Source organism: Myxine glutinosa, chromosome 12 (assembly GCF_964187855.1).
Source record: "Myxine glutinosa chromosome 12, kmMyxGlut1.1, whole genome shotgun sequence".
Classification (NCBI taxonomy): Eukaryota; Metazoa; Chordata; class Myxini; order Myxiniformes; family Myxinidae; genus Myxine; species Myxine glutinosa.
Window position 1 is genome coordinate 74592014 of NC_136272.1, and position 24699 is coordinate 74616712.

The 24699-nt window shown below is 39.9% G+C and overlaps 1 protein-coding gene across 2 annotated transcripts in view; it reads left to right on the forward strand.

Moving 5' to 3' along the window:
- LOC137437527 (integrin beta-5) overlaps positions 1–24699 on the forward strand; it is a 129051-nt gene that overhangs the window by 40332 nt on the left and 64020 nt on the right. For both annotated transcript variants that reach the window (XM_068131920.2, XM_068131921.2), the window contains exons 8-12: positions 616–705; positions 15161–15295; positions 20240–20506; positions 21902–22067; positions 22594–22816. In XM_068131920.2, coding sequence (XP_067988021.2) covers positions 616–705; positions 15161–15295; positions 20240–20506; positions 21902–22067; positions 22594–22816 — 881 coding nt within the window. The remainder of the gene's footprint in view (positions 1–615; positions 706–15160; positions 15296–20239; positions 20507–21901; positions 22068–22593; positions 22817–24699) is intronic.

Below are 24699 nucleotides of genomic sequence, written 5' to 3' on the forward strand. Positions count from 1 at the left end.
AGCATGACTCAGCGCCATTGTTGTGCTCTTCTCACGCAGTGGTGTGGAGGCGACGAACGTCTACAAGCCCTCGGTTTAACTGCCAAGTTGAGTGCCGGCTGATTACTAAACCATTTCGTTTCTTTTATTTCTCCCTGTGTCTGTAATTGAGTCTGCTGGAGGGTCCCTCACCTTAGCCTATTACGATTAGTCTTTGCATTTATTTTGATTAAATTCATTATTTGTTGCATCTTACTTTTGTGTGTCTTGTTTCGTTTCTTTGTTCTGTGGGTTCGGATTAGCCCCGTGATCAGATAAGGCTTTGGGCCTTTTCCGCGCACGCGGAAAGATAATCCCGCCAAGGTTCGAAGTACGCCTCGGAGTTAAAGCTCGTTTCGGTCATTCGTCACCCAGGGGTCCTAACCCCGGGGACGCGGCAGTATAGTCAGGTCAGGAATCAAACCCAGACTATCCTGTTAGGATATTCAATATATCAGGATATCCTGGCACGTTCATCAAATTCCCAGTGCTCCTTGTGCACCATCCTGTCAGGACACGGAGAGATTACTACTTTGTAATAAATGAGTGGCTTGTTTTGTGTTCTGTTTTGAGTGCAATCTACTTCATTTCCTACAGAACTATACGGACCTCATGCCTGGAACCACAGCCGGCATCTTGGCAAATGACTCGAGCAATGTAATCCAACTTATCATGTCAGCTTTCAATGTGAGTTCCATTACGTTTCAATTTGCTGTCTGCCCACAAAAACGTGCAGTTTTTCTTTGTCAATAATATCCAAAATAATAATTTTAACTGTTATCCTTGTGCCCTAATTTATGTGTATAAAAAGGGGGTGTTTTATAATTATCTCCATCTGAATAAAATGAGCCAGCACAGCCAGGCTTGAGGTGTTTATTTCTTTGCTGAAACAACAATTTATCTTGAGAGCTGAAAAATGAGCAAAAACATGAAAGCTCACATGACGTCAACCTCAATCATGCACGTAATGCCCAAACCATCGGTGCTTTTTTATTTGTGGATGGCTCTCTCATGAGGAAACGTCACATGTGACTCATTGCATAAAGTGGTATGCTAGTACAGGGTGTCTCAAAATAGATGGAACCCATTAACATGATAATAATTTATTACTCAGACAAGAAACTGCAAAAAAGATTACATTTCCTGGAAGCTGATATGATAACAATTGAAAAACTGAAGATTTGAGGTCTCTAGCTCAAAGGATACATTTATTAGAGCACATGTTCCAAATGACCGCCTTTGCGCCTTAGACACACTTGAAGCCGACGAACGAAGTTGTCAATCACCCTGACACACTCTTCCTTCCTGATGGCACGAATCTTCTGGGTGATGGCCCACTTTCAGTTCAGAAATGGATTGAGGACGATTCTCATACACGTGGTCCTTCAAGAACCCCCAGAGATAAAAAAAATCTGGGGGGTTCAGATCGGGTGAATGCGGAGACCACTCGGGTTCGCGGCGCCTGCTGACCAGCCGATCAGGGAATCGGTGGTCCAGACACTCCATCGTGATGTTGGCTGTATGTGGAGTTGCCCCATCTTGTTGGAACCATTGCACATCTCGATTCACGCCACGACGTCTCCCAAGTCCCCCCCAGAACTTGTTGAGCACCACAATGTAACGCTCCTTTGTGACAGTGACTGCCCCCTCGTCTGCGTCTTCAAACCAAAACGGTCCGATTATGCCATGTTTTGAGATGGCCACCCAGGCCGTGCATTTCACGGAGTGCAAGGGCCTCTGAAGCACCTCGCCTGGGGCTCGTGTGCCCCAGAACACATTGTTCTTGCTATTGACATGCCCACAGAGCAAGAAGTGTGCTTCGTCGCTGAACCAAACATCATCAAGAAAGTCAGGATCCTCTTCGATCTTGTTCTCGAACCACCGGCACATCACAACACGTTTTGCCATGTCAGCTGGTGTGAGTTTATGCTTGATCTGGATCTTGAATGGGTACAGCTGAAGATCCTTGATCAAGATTCTTTGCACTGACGCACGTGAAAGATCCAGCTCTTGGCTACGTCTTCGGATGGACTTTTTCTGGCTCTTTCCGACAGAATGTCTCACCGCATTCACATTGTCAGGAGATCTTGCATTCAGTTTCCTGCCAGAACTGGGTGTTTCTGCCTTCTTGTTGAGGTTGTTTACTGATCCAGTGGCTTGAAATTTGTGTGCCCAATGATAAATTTGTTTTTTCTGGGGATAGTTGTTGAAGTTGAACTTCCTGCGAAATTTTGCTTGCACCGTTTTGAATGATTTCGTCTCCAAATAAGTAGTGATGCAAAATATTTTTTCCTCCTTTGTCCAAGGCATTTTGATTGATAATTATTCGTCGTTATGGTCTCCTCTCTTCAAATCTGAAAAAAAAAGAACAAGAACATTAATATTGGCAGAATTATTAGCAGTGACATGGGTTCCATGTATTTTGAGACACCCTGTATCTCGTAGAGCCAGTGGTTTTTCACAATTACAGAAAACGTACGGAATTCACGGAACTGATGACTTGAAACAGAAAACTGAATCTGACATTAAAAAGAAAACGGAGTCATACTATATAGAATTTGGTGTGTGTGTGTGTGTGTGTGTGTGTGTGTGTGTGTGTGTGTGTGTGTGTGTGTGTGTGTGTGTGTGTGTGTGTCCAAGCTCAGCTCATAGTGGAGCTGACACACACACACACACACACACACAGACATGCATGTGAACATAAGCAACACGACACAAGACTGTTAGACAAGACAAACACAGCCGCTGAGCTTGGGGAAAGTGTCGTCAAGACGTTGTGGTACCAGCAACATCACAATAATGGCACCGCTTTTCTCACCACACTCAGTGAGACATTTCCTAAGGAGGAATTTCCTCCTCTCCATGGATGCAAACCTTTGGGGATTGTCCGTGCTGTTAACCTTTTAAATGCTAAACATTAAGCAAAGAAGTAGCACGCGCCATTTTTGAAGTCTTTGGTTTGACTTGATTGGTGTTTGCACGGCTGATCTCCCAGACTCAGATCGGACACTCTAACCATTATGCCTTTGCCAAATACAGTTGATGTCTTTATTACCTACTGTACTCAATTGACTACTCAATCCAGGATTTTCTTTCGTGATTTGACTGTTGTTTTTATCCCTCGAATTTCCCTCCGTTGCCTCTCCTGTGTTTCTAGTGTTGCAAATTACAGAAAAAGTCAAGAAAGTTAGTTCGAATTACAAATAAAATATTCACTACATTGTTTGATTTTACAAATAAAATATTCACTACATTGTTTGATTTTACAAATAAAATATTTACTGTATTGTTTAATTTTACAAATAAAATATTCACTACATTGTGTGATTTTACAAATATAATATTCATTACATTGTTTGATTTTACAAATAAAATATTCACTACATTGTTTGATTTTACAAATATAATATTCACTAAATTGTTTGATTTTACAAATATAATATTTACTATATTGTTTGATTTTACAAATAAAATATTCACTACATTGTGTGATTTTACAAATATAATATTTACTACATTGTTTGATTTTACAAATAAAATATTCACTACATTGTGTGATTTTACAAATATAATATTCACTATATTGTTTGATTTTACAAATAAAATATTTACTATATTGTTTGATTTTACAAATAAAATATTCACCACATTGTTTGATTTTACAAATAAAATATTCATTACATTGTTTGATTTTACAAATAAAATATTCACCACATTGTTTGATTTTACAAATAAAATATTCACTACATTGTTTGATTTTACAAATAAAATATTTACTGTATTGTTTAATTTTACAAATAAAATATTCACTACATTGTGTGATTTTACAAATATAATATTTACTATATTGTTTGATTTTACAAATAAAATATTCACCACATTGTTTGATTTTACAAATAAAATATTCATTACATTGCTTGATTTTACAAATAAAATATTCACTACATTGTTTGATTTTACAAATATAATATTCACTAAATTGTTTGATTTTACAAATATAATATTTACTATATTGTTTGATTTTACAAATAAAATATTTACTATATTGTTTGATTTTACAAATAAAATATTCACCACATTGTTTGATTTTACAAATAAAATATTCATTACATTGTTTGATTTTACAAATAAAATATTCACCACATTGTTTGATTTTACAAATAAAATATTCACTACATTGTTTGATTTTACAAATAAAATATTTACTGTATTGTTTAATTTTACAAATAAAATATTCACTACATTGTGTGATTTTACAAATATAATATTTACTATATTGTTTGATTTTACAAATAAAATATTCACCACATTGTTTGATTTTACAAATAAAATATTCATTACATTGCTTGATTTTACAAATAAAATATTCACTACATTATTTGATTTTACAAATATAATATTCACTAAATTGTTTGATTTTACAAATATAATATTTACTATATTGTTTGATTTTACAAATAAAATATTTACTGTATTGTTTAATTTTACAAATAAAATATTCACGACATTGTTTGATTTTACAAATAAAATATTCACTACATTGTTTGATTTTACAAATATAATATTTACTATATTGTTTGATTTTACAAATATAATATTTACTATATTGTTTGATTTTACAAATAAAATATTTACTGTATTGTTTAATTTTACAAATAAAATATTCACTGCATTGTTTGATTTTACAAATATAATATTTACTATATTGTTTGATTTTACAAATAAAATATTCACTACATTGTTTGATTTTACAAATAAAATATTCACTCCATTGTTTGATTTTACAAATAAAATATTTACTACATTGTTTGATTTTACAAATAAAATATTCACTACATTGTTTCATTTTACAAATATAATATTTACTATATTGTTTGATTTTACAAATAAAATATTCACGACATTGTTTGATTTTACAAATATAATATTTACTATATTGTTTGATTTTACAAATAAAATATTCACGACATTGTTTGATTTTACAAATAAAATATTCACTACATTGTTTGATTTTACAAATAAAATATTCACTACATTGCTTGATTTTACAAATAAAATATTCACTACATTGTTTGATTTTACAAATATAATATTCACGAAATTGTTTGATTTTACAAATAAAATATTCACCACATTGTTTGATTTTACAAATAAAATATTTACGAAATTGTTTGATTTTACAAATAAAATATTCACTACATTGTTTGATTTTACAAATAAAATATTCACTACATTGTTTGATTTTACAAATATAATATTTACTCCATTGTTTGATTTTACAAATAAAATATTCACTACATTGTTTGATTTTACAAATAAAATATTCACTACATTGTTTGATTTTACAAATAAAATATTCACTACATTGTTTGATTTTACAAATAAAATATTCACTGCATTGTTTGATTTTACAAATATAATATTCACTAAATTGTTTGATTTTACAAATAAAATATTCACTACATTGTTTGATTTTACAAATATAATATTTACTATATTGTTTGATTTTACAAATAAAATATTCACTACATTGTTTGATTTTACAAATAAAATATTCACTACATTGTTTTATTTTACAAATATAATATTTACTATGTTGTTTGATTTTACAAATAAAATATTCACTGCATTGTTTGATTTTACAAATAAAATATTCACTCTATTGTTTGATTTTACAAATAAAATATTCACTACATTGTTTGATTTTACAAAGAAAATATTCACCACATTGTTTGATTTTACAAATAAAATATTCACTACATTGTTTGATTTTACAAATATAATATTTACTACATTGTTTGATTTTACAAATAAAATATTTACGACATTGTTTGATTTTACAAATATAATATTTACTATATTGTTTGATTTTACAAATAAAATATTCACTACATTGTTTGATTTTACAAACAAAATATTCACTACATTGTTTGATTTTACAAATAATATATTCACTACATTGTTTGATTTTACAAATAAAATATTCACTACATTGTTTGATTTTTGATTGATTCACAACCCGGTGTGTACCCCGGTTTAGAATAGGTACACCGTATCCCTGCGTGTCGTGTCGTAAGAGGCGACTAAAAAGGTTGGCGTCAGGAAGGGCATCCGGCCATAAAAACATTGCCTCAAAAAGAGAACCATGACAATTACAACGAGATATGGGCAGGGTACAGCCCAAAGTACCCCGTGGGGGACCTCACTCCCTCTCGTCAAAACTCAAGGTGCGGACCCGATCGAAGCAAGGGTGGAAATCACTCCATTTATGACGACGAAAAGTCTAATGCCCAACGTGGAGATCGGTTTCTGAGGTTTGGGAAGTGGAATGTAGGGACAATGACAGGGAGATCAGGAGAAGTGGTGGAAGTATTGGTCAGAAGAAGAGTGGACATATGTTGTGTGCAGGAGACAAGATGGAAGGGAAGTGGTGTGAGAATGGTGAAGGGTAGGCAGGGACAGAAATACAAGTTTGTGTGGCAAGGGTGCCCAGAAGGCATGAATGGTGTTGGTGTCCTGTTTTCTGAGGAGTTTGTAGACAGTGTGGTGAGTGTGATGAGAGTGAGTGAAAGGTTGATGCTGGTGAAAATGATGATTGGAAAGCTCTTGGTGAACGTCATCTCGGGATATGCTCCGCAGGTTGGTCGGAGCGATGAAGAGAAGGAAAGGTTCTGGTGTGCAATAGAGAAGCTGATGGAAAACGTGAAAGATAAGGAAGTTGTTGTGGTAGGAGGAGACCTAAATGGACATGTGGGAAGGAGTATGGATGGTTTTGAGGGAGTTCTTTTTTTTGTTGTTGTTGTTTTTTTTGTATACAAGATCGAGGCTCGTGAAAGAGCGAAAACGTGGGGGTTACGAGTGGGGGAGTTCAAAGAGTTCATGGGGGTTACGGATATGGTGTGAGAAATGGAGAAGGTGAAAGGATTTTGGAGTTTGCTGATGAGGCTGATTTGTTGATTTGTAATACTCAGTTCCAGAAAGAGGATAATAAGCTTGTTACATACACGTCAGGTGGCTCGACGACAACCGTTGACTACCTGATGGTGCGTAGGCGAGATAGGGGGCACCTCCGGGACACAAAGGTGATCCCGGGGGAGGAGGCTGTTTCACAGCACCACTTGGTTGTCTGCGACATAAGGTTGAAAGGTGCGAGGAGAGCTCGGCGGGTGAAGTACCAACCGAGAATGAAGGTGTGGAGGTTGAAAGAGGTGACATTGAGGGAGGCATTAAAAGAGAGGCTGAGTATGGTCGAGGATGATGTGGTTGAGCTTGAAAGTGGTTGGATGTCAATGAAAGAAAGTCTGTTGGGAGCCGTTGGTGAGGTATGTGGATGGACAAAAGGACCACCGAGGCACTGGGAAACATGGTGGTGGGATGAGGAAGTTGGAAAGAAGATTGACGAGAAGAGGAAGAAGTTCAAGGAGTGGCAGAAGGCGAAGGGTACGGGGGCAGAAAAGGAAGAGCATGAGAGTTATAAGGCAGCCAAGAGGGCTGCAAAGAAAGAGGTAGCAAAGGCGCAGGAGGCATGTCGGAAAATGTTCGGAGAACGCTTGGATTTGGAAGAGGGTCAGAGAGCGGTATTCAGGATGGCAAAGCAGATAGCGAAAGAAAGGTGTGATGTGATGGGGGTGAGTTGCTTGAAGGATGAAGTGGGACAAATCGTTGTGGACCCAGATGGAATTAAAGGAAGATGGAAGAGATATATGGAAATACTGTTGAATGCAGAGAATGAATGGGATGGCAACATGGAGAGTAACCCAGTTTTAGGACCGGCAGAGAAGATAACCGAGAAGGAAGTTGAGGAAGCGATTAAAGCAATGAAGAGTAGAAAAGCGGGAGGGCCGACGGGAGTAGTGGGAGATATGTTGAAGGCAGCGGGAAATTGGGGTGTGAAGAGAATGACAGAGATCTGCAATCTGGTGGTGAAAGAAGGCCGCATTCCAGTGGATTGGGAACTGAGTACCCTCATCCCTCTATACAAGGGGAAAGGTGACCCTCTGGACGGTGGCTCGTATCGAGCGATAAAGTTATTGGAGCATAGAATGAAGGTATTGGAAAGGGTGGTGGAGAGGAGGATAAGGAAGAAAGTGAAGATTGACGAAATGCAGTTTGGATTTATGCCAGGAAGAGGAACGACAGACGTGCTTTTTATTGTGAGGCAGTTGCAGGAGAAGTACATGGAGAAGAGGAAGAAGTTGTTTCTTGGGTTTGTTGATCTGGAGAAAGCATTCGATAGGGTTCCACGTGAAGTGGTGACATGGGCATTGCGGAAGTTAGGAGTGGAGGAATGGTTGATCAGAGTAGTGATGGCAATGTACAAAAGAGCGCTCAGCTGTAAGGACGAAGGACGGGAACAGTGGTGAGTTTGAGGTGAAGGTGGGAGTGCATCAGGGTTCGGTACTAAGTCCACTACTATTTGTAGCTGTGATGGAGGTGCTGACTCGGAACGTAAAGGAGGGTTTACCGTGGGAGTTGTTGAATGCAGATGATCTGGTGTTGATTGCAGAAAGTATGGATGAACTGAAGGAGAAGATGAACAAGTGGAAGGAATGTATGGAGACGAAAGGTCTGAAGGTGAATATCGGAAAAACGAAGGTGATGGCAAGTGGTAAAGGATGTGGTGAGGTGGAAAGAACTGGGAAGTGGCCATGTGCTATGTGCAGGAAGGGTGTCGGAGTGAACCCAATTCAATGTACAATGTGCGCTGAGTGGGTTCATCAAAAATGTATGGGTTTGAGAGGGTCATTAACCAGTGTGGCAGCTACATTCAAGTGTAAGGTGTGCACAGAGGTAGCTGCAGATCGAGGAAATGTTGAGTTGGATCTTGGAGACGGCGTGAAGCTGGAAGGTGTGAAAACATTTTGTTACCTAGGAGACATGCTGAATGGAGAAGGTGGATCAGACTCGGCAACAGCTGCTAGAGTGAAATGTGCATGGAAGAAGTTTCGGGAACTGAGTGGCGTGCTGACGAGGAGGGGAGTGTCGTTGAAGCTGAAGGGAAAGGTGTATGCTGCATGTGTGAGAAGTGTTATGATTTATGGGAGCGAGACATGGGTAATGAATGTAGAGCAGCAGCGAAGGCTGGAAAGGGTGGAAATGCGAATGGTTCGGTGGATGTGTGGAGTATCGTTGAGAGAGAGAGGAAGCCAAATGATGAATTGCGAAATATGATGGGAATAGAGCCTGTGATGGATGCTGTGAAGAGAAACAGTTTGAGATGGTTTGGTCATGTGTTGAGGAAGGATGAAAGTGACTGGTTGAGAAGAGTGATGGAAATGAATGTGGAAGGATGTCGAGGATGGGGAAGACCGAGAAAGACGTGGCTAAAGATGGTCGAAGAAGAAATGCTAGCCAGGGGGTTAACAAGGGGAGATGCAGAAAATAGGGCAAAATGGAGAACATTGTCATGGGGACCGCAAGGCTAACCCCTGCTCTTGCAGGGAAAATGGCCTTTTAAAATGCCTGTTGTTGTTTGTTGTATTGTTTGATTTTAGAAATATAATATTCACGAAATTGTTTGATTTTACAAATAAAATATTCACGACATTGTTTGATTTTACAAATATAATATTTACTATATTGTTTGATTTTACAAATATAATATTTACTATATTGTTTGATTTTACAAATAAAATATTCACTACATTGTTTGATTTTACAAATAAAATATTCACTACATTGTTTGATTTTACAAATATAATATTTACTATATTGTTTGATTGTACAAATAAAATATTCACTACATTGTTTGATTTTACAAATAAAATATTCACTATATTGTTTGATTTTACAAATAAAATATTCACTATATTGTTTGATTTTACAAATAAAATATTCACTACATTGTTTGATTTTACAAATAAAATATTCACTACATTGTTTGATTTTACAAATAAAATATTCACTACATTGTTTGATTTTACAAATAAAATATTCACTACATTGTTTGATTTTACAAATAAAATATTCACTACATTGTTTGATTTTACAAATAAAATATTCACTACATTGTTTGATTTTACAAATAAAATATTCACTACATTGTTTGATTTTACAAATAAAATATTCACTATATTGTTTGATTTTACAAATAAAATATTCACTACATTGTTTGATTTTACAAATAAAATATTCACTACATTGTTTGATTTTACAAATAAAATATTCACTACATTGTTTGATTTTACAAATAAAATATTTACTATATTGTTTGATTGTACAAATAAAATATTCACTATATTGTTTGATTGTACAAATAAAATATTCACTACATTGTTTGATTTTACAAATAAAATATTCACTACATTGTTTGATTTTACAAATAAAATATTCACTACATTGTTTGATTGTACAAATAAAATATTCACTATATTGTTTGATTTTACAAATAAAATATTCACTACATTGTTTGATTTTACAAATAAAATATTCACTATATTGTTTGATTGTACAAATAAAATATTCACTACATTGTTTGATTTTACAAATAAAATATTCACTACATTGTTTGATTTTACAAATAAAATATTCACTATATTGTTTGATTGTACAAATAAAATATTCACTACATTGTTTGATTTTACAAATAAAATATTCACTACATTGTTTGATTTTACAAATAAAATATTCACTACATTGTTTGATTTTACAAATAAAATATTCACTACATTGTTTGATTTTACAAATATAATATTTACTATATTGTTTGATTTTACAAATAAAATATTTACTATATTGTTTGATTTTACAAATAAAATATTCACTTCATTGTTTGATTTTACAAATAAAATATTTACTATATTGTTTGATTTTACAAATAAAATATTCACTACATTGTTTGATTTTACAAATAAAATATTCACTACATTGTTTGATTTTTACAAATAAAATATTCACTACATTGTTTGATTTTACAAATAAAATATTCACTACATTGTTTGATGTTACAAATAAAATATTTACTACATTGTTTGATTTTACAAATAAAATATTTACTATATTGTTTGATTTTACAAATAAAATATTCACTACATTGTTTGATTTTACAAATAAAATATTCACTACATTGTTTGATTTTACAAATATAATATTTACTATGTTGTTTGATTTTGTGTTTGTGGGATTCTCCACAGACTTAATTCTCACAGTGTAATAACGAAATGTATACTGTTTATACCGTCTATATGCGATACCTGGTGTTGGCCTAATGGTAGGGCAGCGGGCTTGGGATCCTAAGGTCCTGAGTTAGAATCCCGTTGAATTAACGCCAAGTGGGGTTGACTCAGCCTGTCATTCTTCCGAGGTCGGAAAAATGAGTACCAGATAACTGGTTATAGAGAGGCATTGCATCAGCGGCAGACGCACCTACTGAAAATGATGCAACCAGCAGCCAGTTGGCTGCACACGAACCACCCATATATATGCGTACCGTTAGCATCGCCATTAATGCTTGGCTCCTGTCAATCTGCTTTGCACAAGCATCGTTGTGAATCTCAATCTCAATTGCTGGCACTAAATATACTGAATAAAATTCCATCTAATAATCCCTGGCGAGCCCAGTCAAAGTGAAATTTGATTTAAAAGTCACCCCACTTTGTTGAAAATCCGGTGAAAATATTCCCTGAAAATACAATCTCTGGCAAAAACAAATTGGCGGTCATCACATGGGCATGCATTCACCTTTGGATTAACGTTTTTTTTAACAGTGAAAAATCGTCGAAATACAAATGAGATTGCCAAAAAATAATTATCAAAAAATATATATAGATTTATCTGCAATCACAAAGTGATCACCAAGGGTAAGCTTCCCCCGGCATACCTTGGTTATCGGCCGCGACTTACCTTTGGCCCACTTTCCAATGATAGCATATTTTGTTCGGACCGCCATATGACCATGACCTTCAACATTTAGGAATAGAGTGTAAATTAAGACGAAGGAAAAATTTATCCCCATGTGCAATCTATCCATAAAACTCAATATCATGAATATTGGAGGAAAATTATTCAAGTTATGATCTAAAAAGTGTTATTTGTTCATTAGGTCACAATCTAAAAAAGCAGGTGAAGGACGCTAATCAAATACCAGTGTGATCTTTGGGTTTCTGCATTGGCAAACTTGAGCGATGACAAAAAATGATTTATAAGTGGTAAATTCTAGAGGGTTCTAAAGGGTAATTCTAATGGGTTCTAAAAGGTATTTCTAAAGGGTAATTCTAGAGGGTTCTAAGCAGTTCTAAAGGGTAATTCTAATGGATTTCGATAGTATTTAGGCCTTGCCTATTTCATATTTTTTACACAAATATACTTTTTTTTTTCAGATTGCCATTTGATGATGACCGCGTTATTTCTTTCAGATCGCCATTTGATGTTGGCCTTTAACTTGGAGGGGTATGATGTAAATTAAGCCTAATTTACCCCTTGCTCGAGGTTGTCTAGAGAGGGCAATTTAGTTATGATCGGACAAACCTTAGACAAGTCATGGTGAAAAATGTTATAACATCTATTAGGTCATGACCTCAAGAAATAGGTCAAGATAAAAAAAATAGGCCAACCGCACATACTTTCTATTCACATTATTGATGCAAAAATTCATTCCGAAAGTCACAGCTGGCTCCGAGATAAAGCTCGGAAACTTCGAAAATTGGGAGTGCATGAAGAATTTATTTTTTTTCTAAATGGTGCTTTAGTAATCCTCAGGGTCTAATAAGCTCTGTAAAAAAAAAAAAAAAAAAAAAAAACCCCCACCTTTAGAGGCCATTTTTCCCCGCAAAGCAGGGGTTGGCCTTTTTCGGGCACCGTGGTTGTTGTTGTTTTTGTTGGTCACCTTTTTGAAGCAATGTTTTACGGCCGGATGCCCTTCCTGCTGCCAACCCTTTTCGTCGCCTTTTACGACAAACAGGGAATTACCAGTGAACTGGTACTCAATTAGCCGACCTCGGAAGGATGACAGGCTGAGTCAACCCCCCTGGCGTTAATTCAGCGATCGACCGGGATTCGAACTCAGGATCCTAGGATCCGAAGCTGGCACCCTAGCCGCTAGCCCAACGCTGTGATGTGATGCCATTAAAAACTGGGGGCCGAAACTAAAAACCGGGGCGCTATCCTGTAGGGGTAGGCTTAAAAAAGAGAGAAGAAAACCCCTGGTGTGTCGATGTCAATGTGCATACTGCCAATTCTACATATTTACTTTGTAGGTGAGCACACATGGACATCATAATCAACATTAATTTAGTTTAAAGTGCCATGTCCCATGTATCCAGTTTCTACATTTTCCACCACCTGCTGTTCAGAATTTTATTTTCATTTTATTATTCCCCATATTTCACCATGATGGCACAGAGGATTTTTGGTGTGGAGACTTAAGGAAAATTGTATTTTTTTCCATAACAAGTGCAAAAAAAAAAACATGCTTCTTTTTCCATTAATAACACAAAAGGCTGGTACTCATTTTGCTGAACTCAGAAGGATGACAGACTTAGTCTACCCACCTGGTGTTGTTTCAACGGCACGACAGGGGCTCCAACTCAGGATCCGAATGTCTCAAGCCAGCCACTCTAACCGTTATGCCAACACCAGGCTTAACTTGAGGGTGAATTGTAGTTTATTCTTTTAACTCTCTCTGTAACTCTCTACGTACAAAATCTCTCTCCGAAAGGACCGTCTGGCAAACCTTCCTATTTACCTTCTTAACAATTCTCCCGAGAAAGTCTAGTCATTCAAACTCCTTGGTCTTGCTATCAGCCATGATCTCTCTTGGGCAAACCATATTTCAAAGCTGGCCTCCACAGCCAGCCGCTGACTGGGTATCCTCCATCGTACAAAGTCCTTCCTTGGCACACCTGAACTCGTATCCACTTTCAAGGCCTTAATCCACAGCAGGAGTACTGCTCTCCTCTCTCAGCTGACTTCCATGCTGCACATCTTGCTCAGCATGACGCTGGGGTAACCAAGGTCTACACGATCATTGGATCGAATCACGATCATTGGGCCTATCACTTTGCCATTGCAGACATCGGTGGTCACCTGCCGCCTCCTTTCTTGTCTTGCACCCTCTGCTCATTCCATGCTGTGTCTTACTCCCTCACCCCCCCCCCCCCCTCCTCTCCCCCAAGTTTCTGCAAGACATACAATCCACCATCAACCCCCTTCTGGTGAACCTACCTAAATCCAGGATCACTGCTCACCAACACTCATTCGTTCCTCTTTTGTCCCGCGTGTGGAACCAACTTCCACATTCTCCTCAATCTCATTCTTCCCTCCAGTTATTCAATACAGCTGGTTCAGCACCATCTCAGATCGTCTCAAATCCCAAACCATGATCCTTTCTACCCTCGTTAACCCACCCCAATCCCTACTCCTTCCAAATTTCCAGTTTTCCCTCTTTTAAGTTCCTTTCTGTGTCCATCTTGTCCACCCCATGCATTCTCTCCGCCCCCCCCACCCCACCCCCATTCCGTTTCCCATACCCATTGTTTGTGCAAGTCTCTCTCTATATTGGCCCTCAACTCTGCTGTTGGTGTTTCCCCCCTCTCTCTGCTGCTCCTTTTGCGTGCATCTCTACTGTTACTTCTGCGTCCTGTTTTGCATGTTTTACATTCTGTTTTTGCCTGTTACATCCTGATCCTTTCAGTGCACTAGCTCTTCCACAAGTCTCAATGATGTATTCAAAAAAAAAACTCACATGTGCATTTACCAAACACGCTGCACTAAGGGGTGTATGTATGTTCTTGAGTTTTCTGGAGGGGTATATGAACAGTGCATGACCATACACACCTGTATTTGTGTATATTTGTGTGCAGTATCGTGTGTTTAGGAGCTGTTGACATATCTACATATTATGTACATGTGGGGTGGGGTTGAAAGCTTGGTGACCCATGTTTTGCCTTTTCGTATAGTTCATATTTAGATGGATTCTAAATTGTATGCACTGCATTAATTTCCACTCTTTTGGGGAGGAAGTTGGGTGGGAAGGGATTTTGCCCCTAAATTTATTCTGGCATATTTGGATATTAAATTGTTCCACACCTTGTCATCTCGCCCTTCTCTGCGTACTAGTATATAAAATTATTTGTGAGTTATGATGTAATTATTAATTTGACCTTTATGGAACTCTAAATGTCTCTGTGTTGGGTGCATCGATCAGAACATCCGATCGCAGGTCCAGTTGGAAGTACGGGATCAACCAGAGGAGCTAAGCCTCACTTTTAAGGCAATGTGCCAGAATGGCAGTGTCGTTGGGGGACAGCGTGGCTGTAATGATTTGAGAGTTGGGGACACGGTAATATTTCTCTTCTTTGTTTCTACAATCCTTGCTTTACACATTATTGTGCTCCATCTTTTTGAACATACATCTGCCAGATATATTCCACACACTATGTGTCGTGACACTCAACCTCCACCCAATTTTCATACTATGTCACATGATGCTTTTTAACATATACAGTGCCTTCAGAAAGTATTCAGACCCCTTGACTTTTTCACATTTTGTTGTGTTACAGCCCGAATTTAAAATGGATGAAATTGAGATTTTTTTGTCACTGATCTACCACACATAATACCCCATAATGTCAAAGTGGATTTTGTTTTTAGAATTTTTTACAAAATAATTAAAAATGAAATACAGAAATATCTAATTTAATGTCAAGTTGGATGGGGAGCCTCGGTGAACAGCAATCTTCAAGTCTTTCCACGGATTATCAATGGGATTTGAGTCTGGGCTTTTGCTTGGCCAATCAAAGACCTTCACATGCTTCTTCTGAAGCCATTCTAGTATTGCTTTGGCTGTATGATTGGGGTCATTGTCCTGTTGGAACGTAAATCTTCGCCACCGTCTAAGGTTTTTTGCTCTCGGAAGTAGGTTCTCCTCAAGGATTTGCCTGTATTTGGCTCCATTCTTTGTTCCCTCCATTTAGCCTGGTGTTGGCTTAGTGGTTAGGGTGCCGGCTTGGGATCCTAGGATCCTGGGTTTGAATCCCGGTCGATTGCTAAATTAACACCAGGGGGGTTGACTCAGCCTGTCATCCTTCCGAGGTCGGCAAATTGAGTACCAGCTTGCTGGGATGAATGATCCCGGTGTGTACCCCGATTTAGAATAGGTACACCGTATCCCTGCGCATCGTAAGAGGCGACTAAGGGTTGGCGTCAGGAAGGGCATCCGACCATAAAAACATTGCCTCAAACAGGGAACCATGATTGTCATGGGGCTCGCAAGGCTAACCCCCGCTCTAGCGGGGAAAATGGCCTTAAAACGATCATTCATTCATTCATTCATTCTTTGTTCCCTCCATCAGTACAAGTCTACCAGTCCCTGCCACTGAAAATTATCCCCATAGCATGATGCTGCCACCACCATGCTTGCTGGTAGGGATGGTGTCAGATGGGTGATGAGCTGTGCTCAGTTTCTACCAAACATAGCACTTTGCACTCAGTCCAAAGAGTTCAATTTTCGTCTCATAAGACCACAGAATATTTTGCATCATGCTCTCTGAGTCTTTTACGTGCCTTTTTGCAAACTCCAGGCATGCTTTCATGTGCCTTTTTCTCAGGAATGCTTCCATCTTGCTACTCTCCCATTAAGCCAAGATTTGTGAAGTGTTGCAGAGACTGTTTTCCTTCTGGCAGGTTCTCCCATCTCAGCCAAGGAACTCTGTAGTTCTGTCAGAGTGGTCATTGGGTTCTTGTCACCTCCCTGACTAAGATCCTTCTTGCCCAATTTGATCAGAGGGCCAGCCCTAGGAAGAGTCTGGGTAGTTCCATATTCTTTCCATGCTCCTCACAATTCTATCTCGGAGTTCTAGGGACAGTTCCTTGGATTTCATGGCAGAGTTTCTGCCATGCCAGAGTCCCACAGGTGACAGTGCATGTAGAGGCTGGTGTTGGCTTCGCCGTTAGGGTGCGGCTTGGGATCCTAGGATCCTGGGTTTGAATCCCGGTCGATCGCTGAATTAATGCCAAGGGGATTTACTCAGCCTGTCATCCTTCCAAAGTCTGGAAATTGAGTATCAGTTCACTGGTAATTCTCTGTGTCGCCAAAAAGGCGTCTAACAGGGTTGGTGGCAGGAAGGGCATCCGGCTGTAAAACATTGCTTCAATGACATGCACTCTGACATGCACTGTCACCTGTGGGACCTTATATAGAAAGGTGTTTCTTTCTAAATAATGTCCACTCAATTGAATTGGCCACAGGTGGACTCCAATCAAGTTGTAGAGACATCACAGGGATGACCAAAGGAAATTGGATGCACCTGAGCTCAATTTGGAGTGTCAGGGCAAAGGGGTTGAATACTTATTGACTCGAGACATTTCAGCTTTTCATTTTTTATTGTTTTGTAAAACTTTCTAAAAAAACAAATTCCGCTTTGACATTATGTGGTAGTTTGTGTCGATCAGTGACAAAAAAATCTCAATTAAATCCATTTAAAATTCAGGCTGTAATACAAGAAAATGTGAGCAAGTCATGGGATGTAAATACTTTCTGAAGGCACTGTAGCTAGAATTGTACATTAATATTTCTGAATGTAAGAAATCAATGAGAGCAAAAGATGATTTCCTTCATGCACAGTATAAATCAGTCACACAAGCATTTAGATTTTCACAAAAATCAAATTATTTCAAATGCTCTGTGATTTATCATGAGATTTCATGTGAATATTATCAGACATCATGATAAATAATTATAAGGATAGCATTGTGTAATGTGCACTGTAGTCTGTATATAAATGCTCCACTCCATGTCACTCATTCTTTGTACAATGAGTGACAACAGAATACAAACTGTAACGGCACCTACAAATGTTTCATAACATTGATTATGTGGATTTCACTGAACATATTGCCTTGGAGGGAAGACAGGTATGAAAGAATTTAAAGGCAGGATGTGAGAGTTGCAGTCGGAGTTGAACGATTGAAGTTTATTCTTTTTACATCGTTATTCCAGCAGTGAGTCTGGAATGGGTTGTGTGTGCTCACTGTGTCCCTTTGTTATTTGCTGGTAGATACATCATAGCCAAACCACTGCTTTACAATACAATTTGAGTTTGCTGGATGATACATATTATGCTTCTGTGCTCTGTGGTCGATACTCAGGCATTTCGGTTAAAAAATTCTCACCCTGCTTTTTCTCCTCTTGTTTTTATTATTAAACATCTGTTGTGAACATTCCTGTATCCATTTTTGCATATTTTGCCTGCTTTTTTGGCTGTACGATCATGCTGACAGAGCAGACCGAACAGGTAGTGTGTTTCTACTGCTCTCCCAGCTCACATGTTCCTCTTTCCCCATACCCGCTTCTCATCCCTGCTCTCAACCTGAGGTGTGGGTAGTGGATGGGGAGGAGGATTGACTCTGTAGGGTTGGGAAGTGTGGGATAGCAAATATGGGACAGAGTTGGGAGGGGGTGGGGGGTTGAGGCTTTTTGGGGGTGGGGGGGTGCTGAGAACTAACTTTATTTTTGAGGGGGGAAGGGGGAGAAAGGGATGATGAGTTGTGGGTCAGGGGTTTTGAGGGCTCGGAGTGGGGAGGGGATTGATGCCTTAGGGTTGGAAGGCAGGGGTTGAGGACTCGGGGTTTGGGTGGGGGGGTTGATGATTTTTTTTTTTTTGTATACAAGATCGAGGCTCGTGTAAAAGCTAACATTAATGACAAAAAAACAAACGACACATAAGAAAAAATAAAGGGAATGGTAGACAAGATGAGGAGAGAGGGGGGAAGCACACAAGTACAACATTTGAGAGCAGGGACATCGGGAGATCTGTGGGAGGGAGAGAGCTTGGGGGGAGGACGCGTGGGAAGGGGGGTGGGGGTGGGAGAGGTAAAAAAAAACACATGGACACAGCTAGGACTTCCAAGGAAGAAGTCGGTACAAAAAAAGTGGATCTGGGGGTGAATTAACGGGGGAGGGGGGGGGGGAAGAGATCAAGGTTTTGGATGGGGGAAGACAAGAGATGGTGGTGAAGCATTAGTGAGGGCACTAATGACATTAGTGATTAGTGACAATGACAATGACTAATGACACTAATGACACTAATGACATTAGTGACACAAGATTCAGCCACAAGAGCATTAGTGAGGTTGGGCACTTATGTTGGGCGATTCGGCCTAGCTCGCAGTCGGCATTCCAATTCATCCCAAAGGTGTTCAATGGGGGGTTGAGGTCAGGGCTCTGTGCAGGCCAGTCAAGTTCTTCCACACCGATCTTGACAAACCATTTCTGTATGGACCTCGCTTTGTGCACGGGGCCATTGTCATACTGAAACAGTAAAGGACCTTCCCCAAACTTTTGCCACAAAGTTGGAAGCACACAATTGTCTAGAATGTCATTGTGTGCTGTAGCGTTAAGATTTTACTTCACTGGAATTAACGGGCCTAGCCCGGACCACGAAAAACAGCCCCAGACCATTATTCCTCCTCCACCAAACTTTGCAGTTGGCACACTGCGTTCAGGCAGGTAGTGTTCTCCTGGCATCCGCCAAACCCAGATTCGTCCGTTGGACTGCCAGATGGTGAAGCGTGATTCACCACTCCAGAGAACGTGTTTCCACTGCTCCAGAGTCCAATGGTGGTGAGCTTTACACCACTCCAGCCAACTCCTGACATTGCACATGGTGATCTTAGGTTTGTGTGCGGCTGCTCTGCCATGGAAACCCATTTCATGAAACTCCCGACGAACAGTTGTTGTGCTGACATTGCTTCCAGAGGCAGTTTGGAACTCGGTAGAGAGTGTTGCAACCGAGGACAGACGATTTTTACGCACTTCGTGCTTCAGCACTCGACGGGCCCGTTCTGTGAGCTTGTGTGGCCTACCACTTCGTGGCTTAGCTGTTGTTGCTCCTAGATGTTTCCACTTCACAATAACAGCACTTAAAGTTGACCGTGGAAGCTCTAGCAGGGCAGAAATTTGACGAACTGACTTGTTGGAAAGGTGGCATCCTATGACGGTGCTACGTTGAAAGTCACTGAGTTCTTCAGTACGGCCCATGCTACAGCCAGTGTTTGTCTATGGAGATTGCATGGCTGTGTGCTCGATTATATATACCTGTCAGCAATGGGTGTTGCTGAAATAGCCGAATCCACTAATTAGAAGGGGTGTCCACATACTTTTGGTCATGTAGTGTATATTTGTTTCTTTCAAATCACAGTGTGTATATTATTATGAGGGTCGATTATTGTTATGAAGCCTTTGTAGGATCTATATCACAACTTGTTTGTAATATTTGATTTTCAGGCGACTTTCCACGTTGCAGTCAAAGCAAAGAGTTGTCATGGCTCTGACCAGGAACAGCAGTTCAACATCAAACCTGCTGGGTTCCTGGACACCTTACTTGTCAAAGTACACATGCACTGTGAATGTTCCTGCCAAGGTAAAACTGAGGAAAAAAGCTCCCATTGCCATGGAAGGGGCAGGCTGGAGTGTGGAGATTGCTTCTGTCACCCGGGTTACTTTGGCCACAGCTGTGAATGTGAGGATGACGGCTGGTCTACACAGAACAAGGTACATATTGTGGAAAACTTGTTTTTTTGCTCAACTGTTAGTTATGCCAACTAAAAGAGACAATGTGAATAGGCCATGGTTGGCAGAGCTCGTATGGGCACGGTGAAGCTTGTTACCTTGTCTATGCTGAAAATGTGATGTTTTTTGGTTCTATTAATTAAAAAATTGCTTGGATGTGTTTAAAACAGCAACATGGGCTCATGTTCTAAGAAAAGAGTGCTCTCATTCATTCCTTAAAGTTCAACCTGTACACTCTTTAGACTACTTACACCTGCAGTCCCCCCTACATTTTCCTCATAATTCTGAAGAGGAAGTATGTGACTGAATGAACATCCTTTAATGCAAAGTTTCAGAGCCGAGCCTAACCGAGCAGTGAAATGGAGCCGCCAACTAATCACCTCTGTCTCCACAGTGGTGAATCTAATTTCTGCAAAAATTACATCATCTTTCAGCTCTAGGTTACTTATCATTTATGGTTTGACTGATTAACTGTTCGATTTTATTAACAATTTTTATAAAGGAGTCAAAGTATTTCTTTATTTTTTTTGTTCTCAAAATTTTACACAACTATTTCATCCGTACAATTTGGTATTGCAGTCATAAGAAATGACTTTTCCCAATCAAATTGTCGAATTTCTGTTGTACACATTTACCAACCAAAAGTAGGGGATGCTGCAAGGACACTAGATGTAAATTAAATAATTATAGAAGCACGCTAACATTATTTTCCGATGATAGTGTCGCAGCCATTACACATCATGATAAAGATGATTTTGCCGTTGAACAAATCTGCCATAGTGGCAATACAAATTATGGACATTTCAACCTATTTTAAGAGACTTAAACCAGAGGGCACAGTATCACTTCAAGTGCTTAGAACATAATAATCCATCTTAATGTATCTACTGAGGGTGTGGGGAGGGATGGATAGTTGATATAAAGAGAAGGAGGGGCACAGGTGATAGAAAGAAGACAGTTAGAGATTGGGAGGAGATAATAATACATGGAACAGACAGAGAGATGGAAGATGGAAACAGACAGAGAGATGGAAGGCCACGGAAACACAGAGACAGGGGTGGAGAGAGAAAGAGAGAGAGAGAGAGCGCGCGAGAGAGATATCATGGAGTGGGCCGGTCCATGGGGACTGATCGGAGCTCTGACCATTGCCACGCTGCCATGACGAATCTGAGCAGCAGATAAAAGTGGAGGAGATTTGCCCTTTGACTTGTGTTGGGGGTACAACCACCGCAAATAAGCATCCCCGATAGTTGCTGTGCACAAATGTTTTAGCTATTGCTTTTGAGAAGACACTGTTATTATCCATTGGAATAAAGTCAACAATACACTCCACAACGTTCACGTCTTACTGTTGTGTTTCACCCTCTTTACAATCAGGACAAAGTTTGCCGAGCGGAAGGACAGCAAACAATGTGCAGTGGACGTGGTGACTGCGTGTGTGGCCAGTGCAACTGTTTCCACAATGAGTTTGGTCGAATTTCTGGTCCTTTTTGTGAGTGTGATGACTTCTCCTGCTTCCAGCACAATGGTGTTCTTTGCTCAGGTGAGGCCTTCGGTTTCCAAGAATATCTGTGCATCCTTAATATCCACAACCAATTGCAGGTAGATGGGATAGCCAGTTAATTTTTTTCCTTTCTGTCAGATGGCATGTTCTGTGATTATGGTGCCCCCTGCTGGCTCTGCACTCGTCATATGCCGTATCTTTCAGGAACTGATCAGACCAGATACCCCGACAGACAGAAGCACAGTATGAGTGAGGAAGCAATTTAGATGAAAATCTAAAGGCTAAGAGTGGCAAAAGCAGTTGTCCATGCCTATTTAATTTGCCATGCGAGGGAAATTGGACAGTCTCTGCAGAAAATTGCTTCCTTTCCAAAATAATCCAAATGAATATATAATTCTACAATGAATGTACCCACATAAATTACATTTTTATTCTTGAAAAGTGATATAGCATTGTTCCCAGTGTGCTGCATGTGTGAATTCAATATTGTGTATGAAAACATTTTGATTGTTATTTTCTTAAGTCTCTTTCACCTCGTTTTTTTTCCCTGCCCTGTGGTAAGCAGGTCATGGAGAGTGCATTTGCGGAGAATGCATGTGTATGCCTGACTGGATAGGACCGAGTTGCAGCTGTAGTTTAATCACCGATGGCTGCCAATCAGTAGATGGCAAGCTGTGTAGTGGTCGTGGCCTTTGCAAATGTGGCCGCTGCGAGTGCACGCAACCCGGAGTATTTGGCATAACATGTGAGAGGTGTTCAACTTGCGTAGGTGTCTGCACCATGAAAAGGTAGGTGTCTGTGTGTGTGTCTGTGTGTGTGTGTGTGTGTGTGTGTTGTGTGTTGTGTGTTGTGTGTGTGCTTGGGCGTCGATACACATCACGTACAGCTCCATAGCACATGCGGACCGGCCCTTAATAGCGCTAGTTGACAACACTTGAGGGCTTGTCTAGTTACATCATTATCATCATCATCATCATCATTACTAAAATATGCAATTTTGTTTCTGTCTTTGGTCGATGCATTTCATCATTAGTGATTCAATCTCAACCAAATCTCTCTCTTTATATATATATTGTTACAGACGCGGTTTTAGATGTTAGTTTACCGAGCGGTTTGGTATTACCGCGTCCGAACAGTTACTCCCCGATTAGAACCCTATCCCGCCCGATTCCACTCGAACGTTGGCCGAATCGCGCTACGCTAAATCAATGAAGGAAAGGACACAACGGCTGGGATTAAATGGAACGACACAAGGGGTACAGTTCTCAAGACCTCCGGAGGAGGATATAATTGGTGATGCAGAAAAGGGTAGATTACACGGTAAGAGGTAAAGCACAGAAAAGATGGGCACTTAGACACAGTCTTATCTTATCCCCGACAGACCACAGACAAACGGGACAAGACTGACTTACACGGGGATTGATGGCAGGGAAGGACAGGCAGTCGATAGCACAAGGTGCACCTTGGCTCAGGGACAGGATACAGCTCGGTCCAGTCCAGAGATGCGGGGAGGTATTGCCGCGCTCGGAGGTGGCGTCTTCTCTCTCCAAGCTGGGGGCGCATCTGACGTCACCTCCCTCTTCCTGCGCATGCTCAGCGGGGAGTGACACGCCCTCGGCTCGTTGTCTCCGCCCCAGATGGAATCGGTCCGCCGCTTCTATTGGGTGCGGGGGGTTACCGGGCTCCGCCCTTGACGAGGAGCTGACAGCGAGCCCCTGCGTGGTAACCCCGTCGGAGCACATGTTCAATGGCGGCTAACCAAGCCGGAGTGAGGACGCACACTCCCCGCGCCGCCGCCGCTGTTGTTGTTGTTGTTGTTGTTGTACCATGAGGAAGAGCTGCGGGGAGGTATTGGGAGGTCCTAAACTTTCTAACGGTGCCATACAATCACATTCTGGTACAACGAAGAGTCAGAATTAATGGAAACGAGTCCTTAACTGACATAGACTAAGAATAACTAGCAAGATGTCCTATAGTTGTCTACGTGAGATGCGGTGGACCTGGATGCGACATTTAATGGGGGAAATAGGGGAAGGTCGGGGCTACAGAGTGTTGTTTACAGAAAATGGGACTAGGGAATGGGGGATTGGGGATAGTTGGGAAGTATTGGGGAAATAGGGGAATATTTACAAGCGGATATGGATGGAGGCCAATCTCATATCCGCAACATTGCACCCTTCTCTACCTCGGGGCGGCCCGACCCGATAAATTTTTACTTACTTTAGTGTGGCACTCAGATGTAGTTCCCTCTACTATTAACTCAACCCTGAGTGCGACAGTTTTACAGATGTTCACAAATGAGTAAATATGTCCCCCTGCGACGTTGCACCCTTCTCCTCACAGAAACACACCCACAGGATAACCAAATCGCGGAAAGAATCCTCAAACTAAACATACAGCCGGTAGGGAGCATCATTTATACAACACTACACTGATATTTACACTACGATCCAGGACCTGTTCTTTGAGGAACACATGCAGATGTTATGCATAGAGAAAGCACGCATGCCAGCATCGATACACCAACCCACGAGTGCTCTGTGGCCCTACGGCCTTTAATAATGTGCAGAGCACCCCATCCAAGCACCAAAAGCACCACCCCATCATGTACAGTCAGCACCATCCGGTGCACCAATAAAGTGTTCAATAATCACCGGTGGTGTCGCAGCCG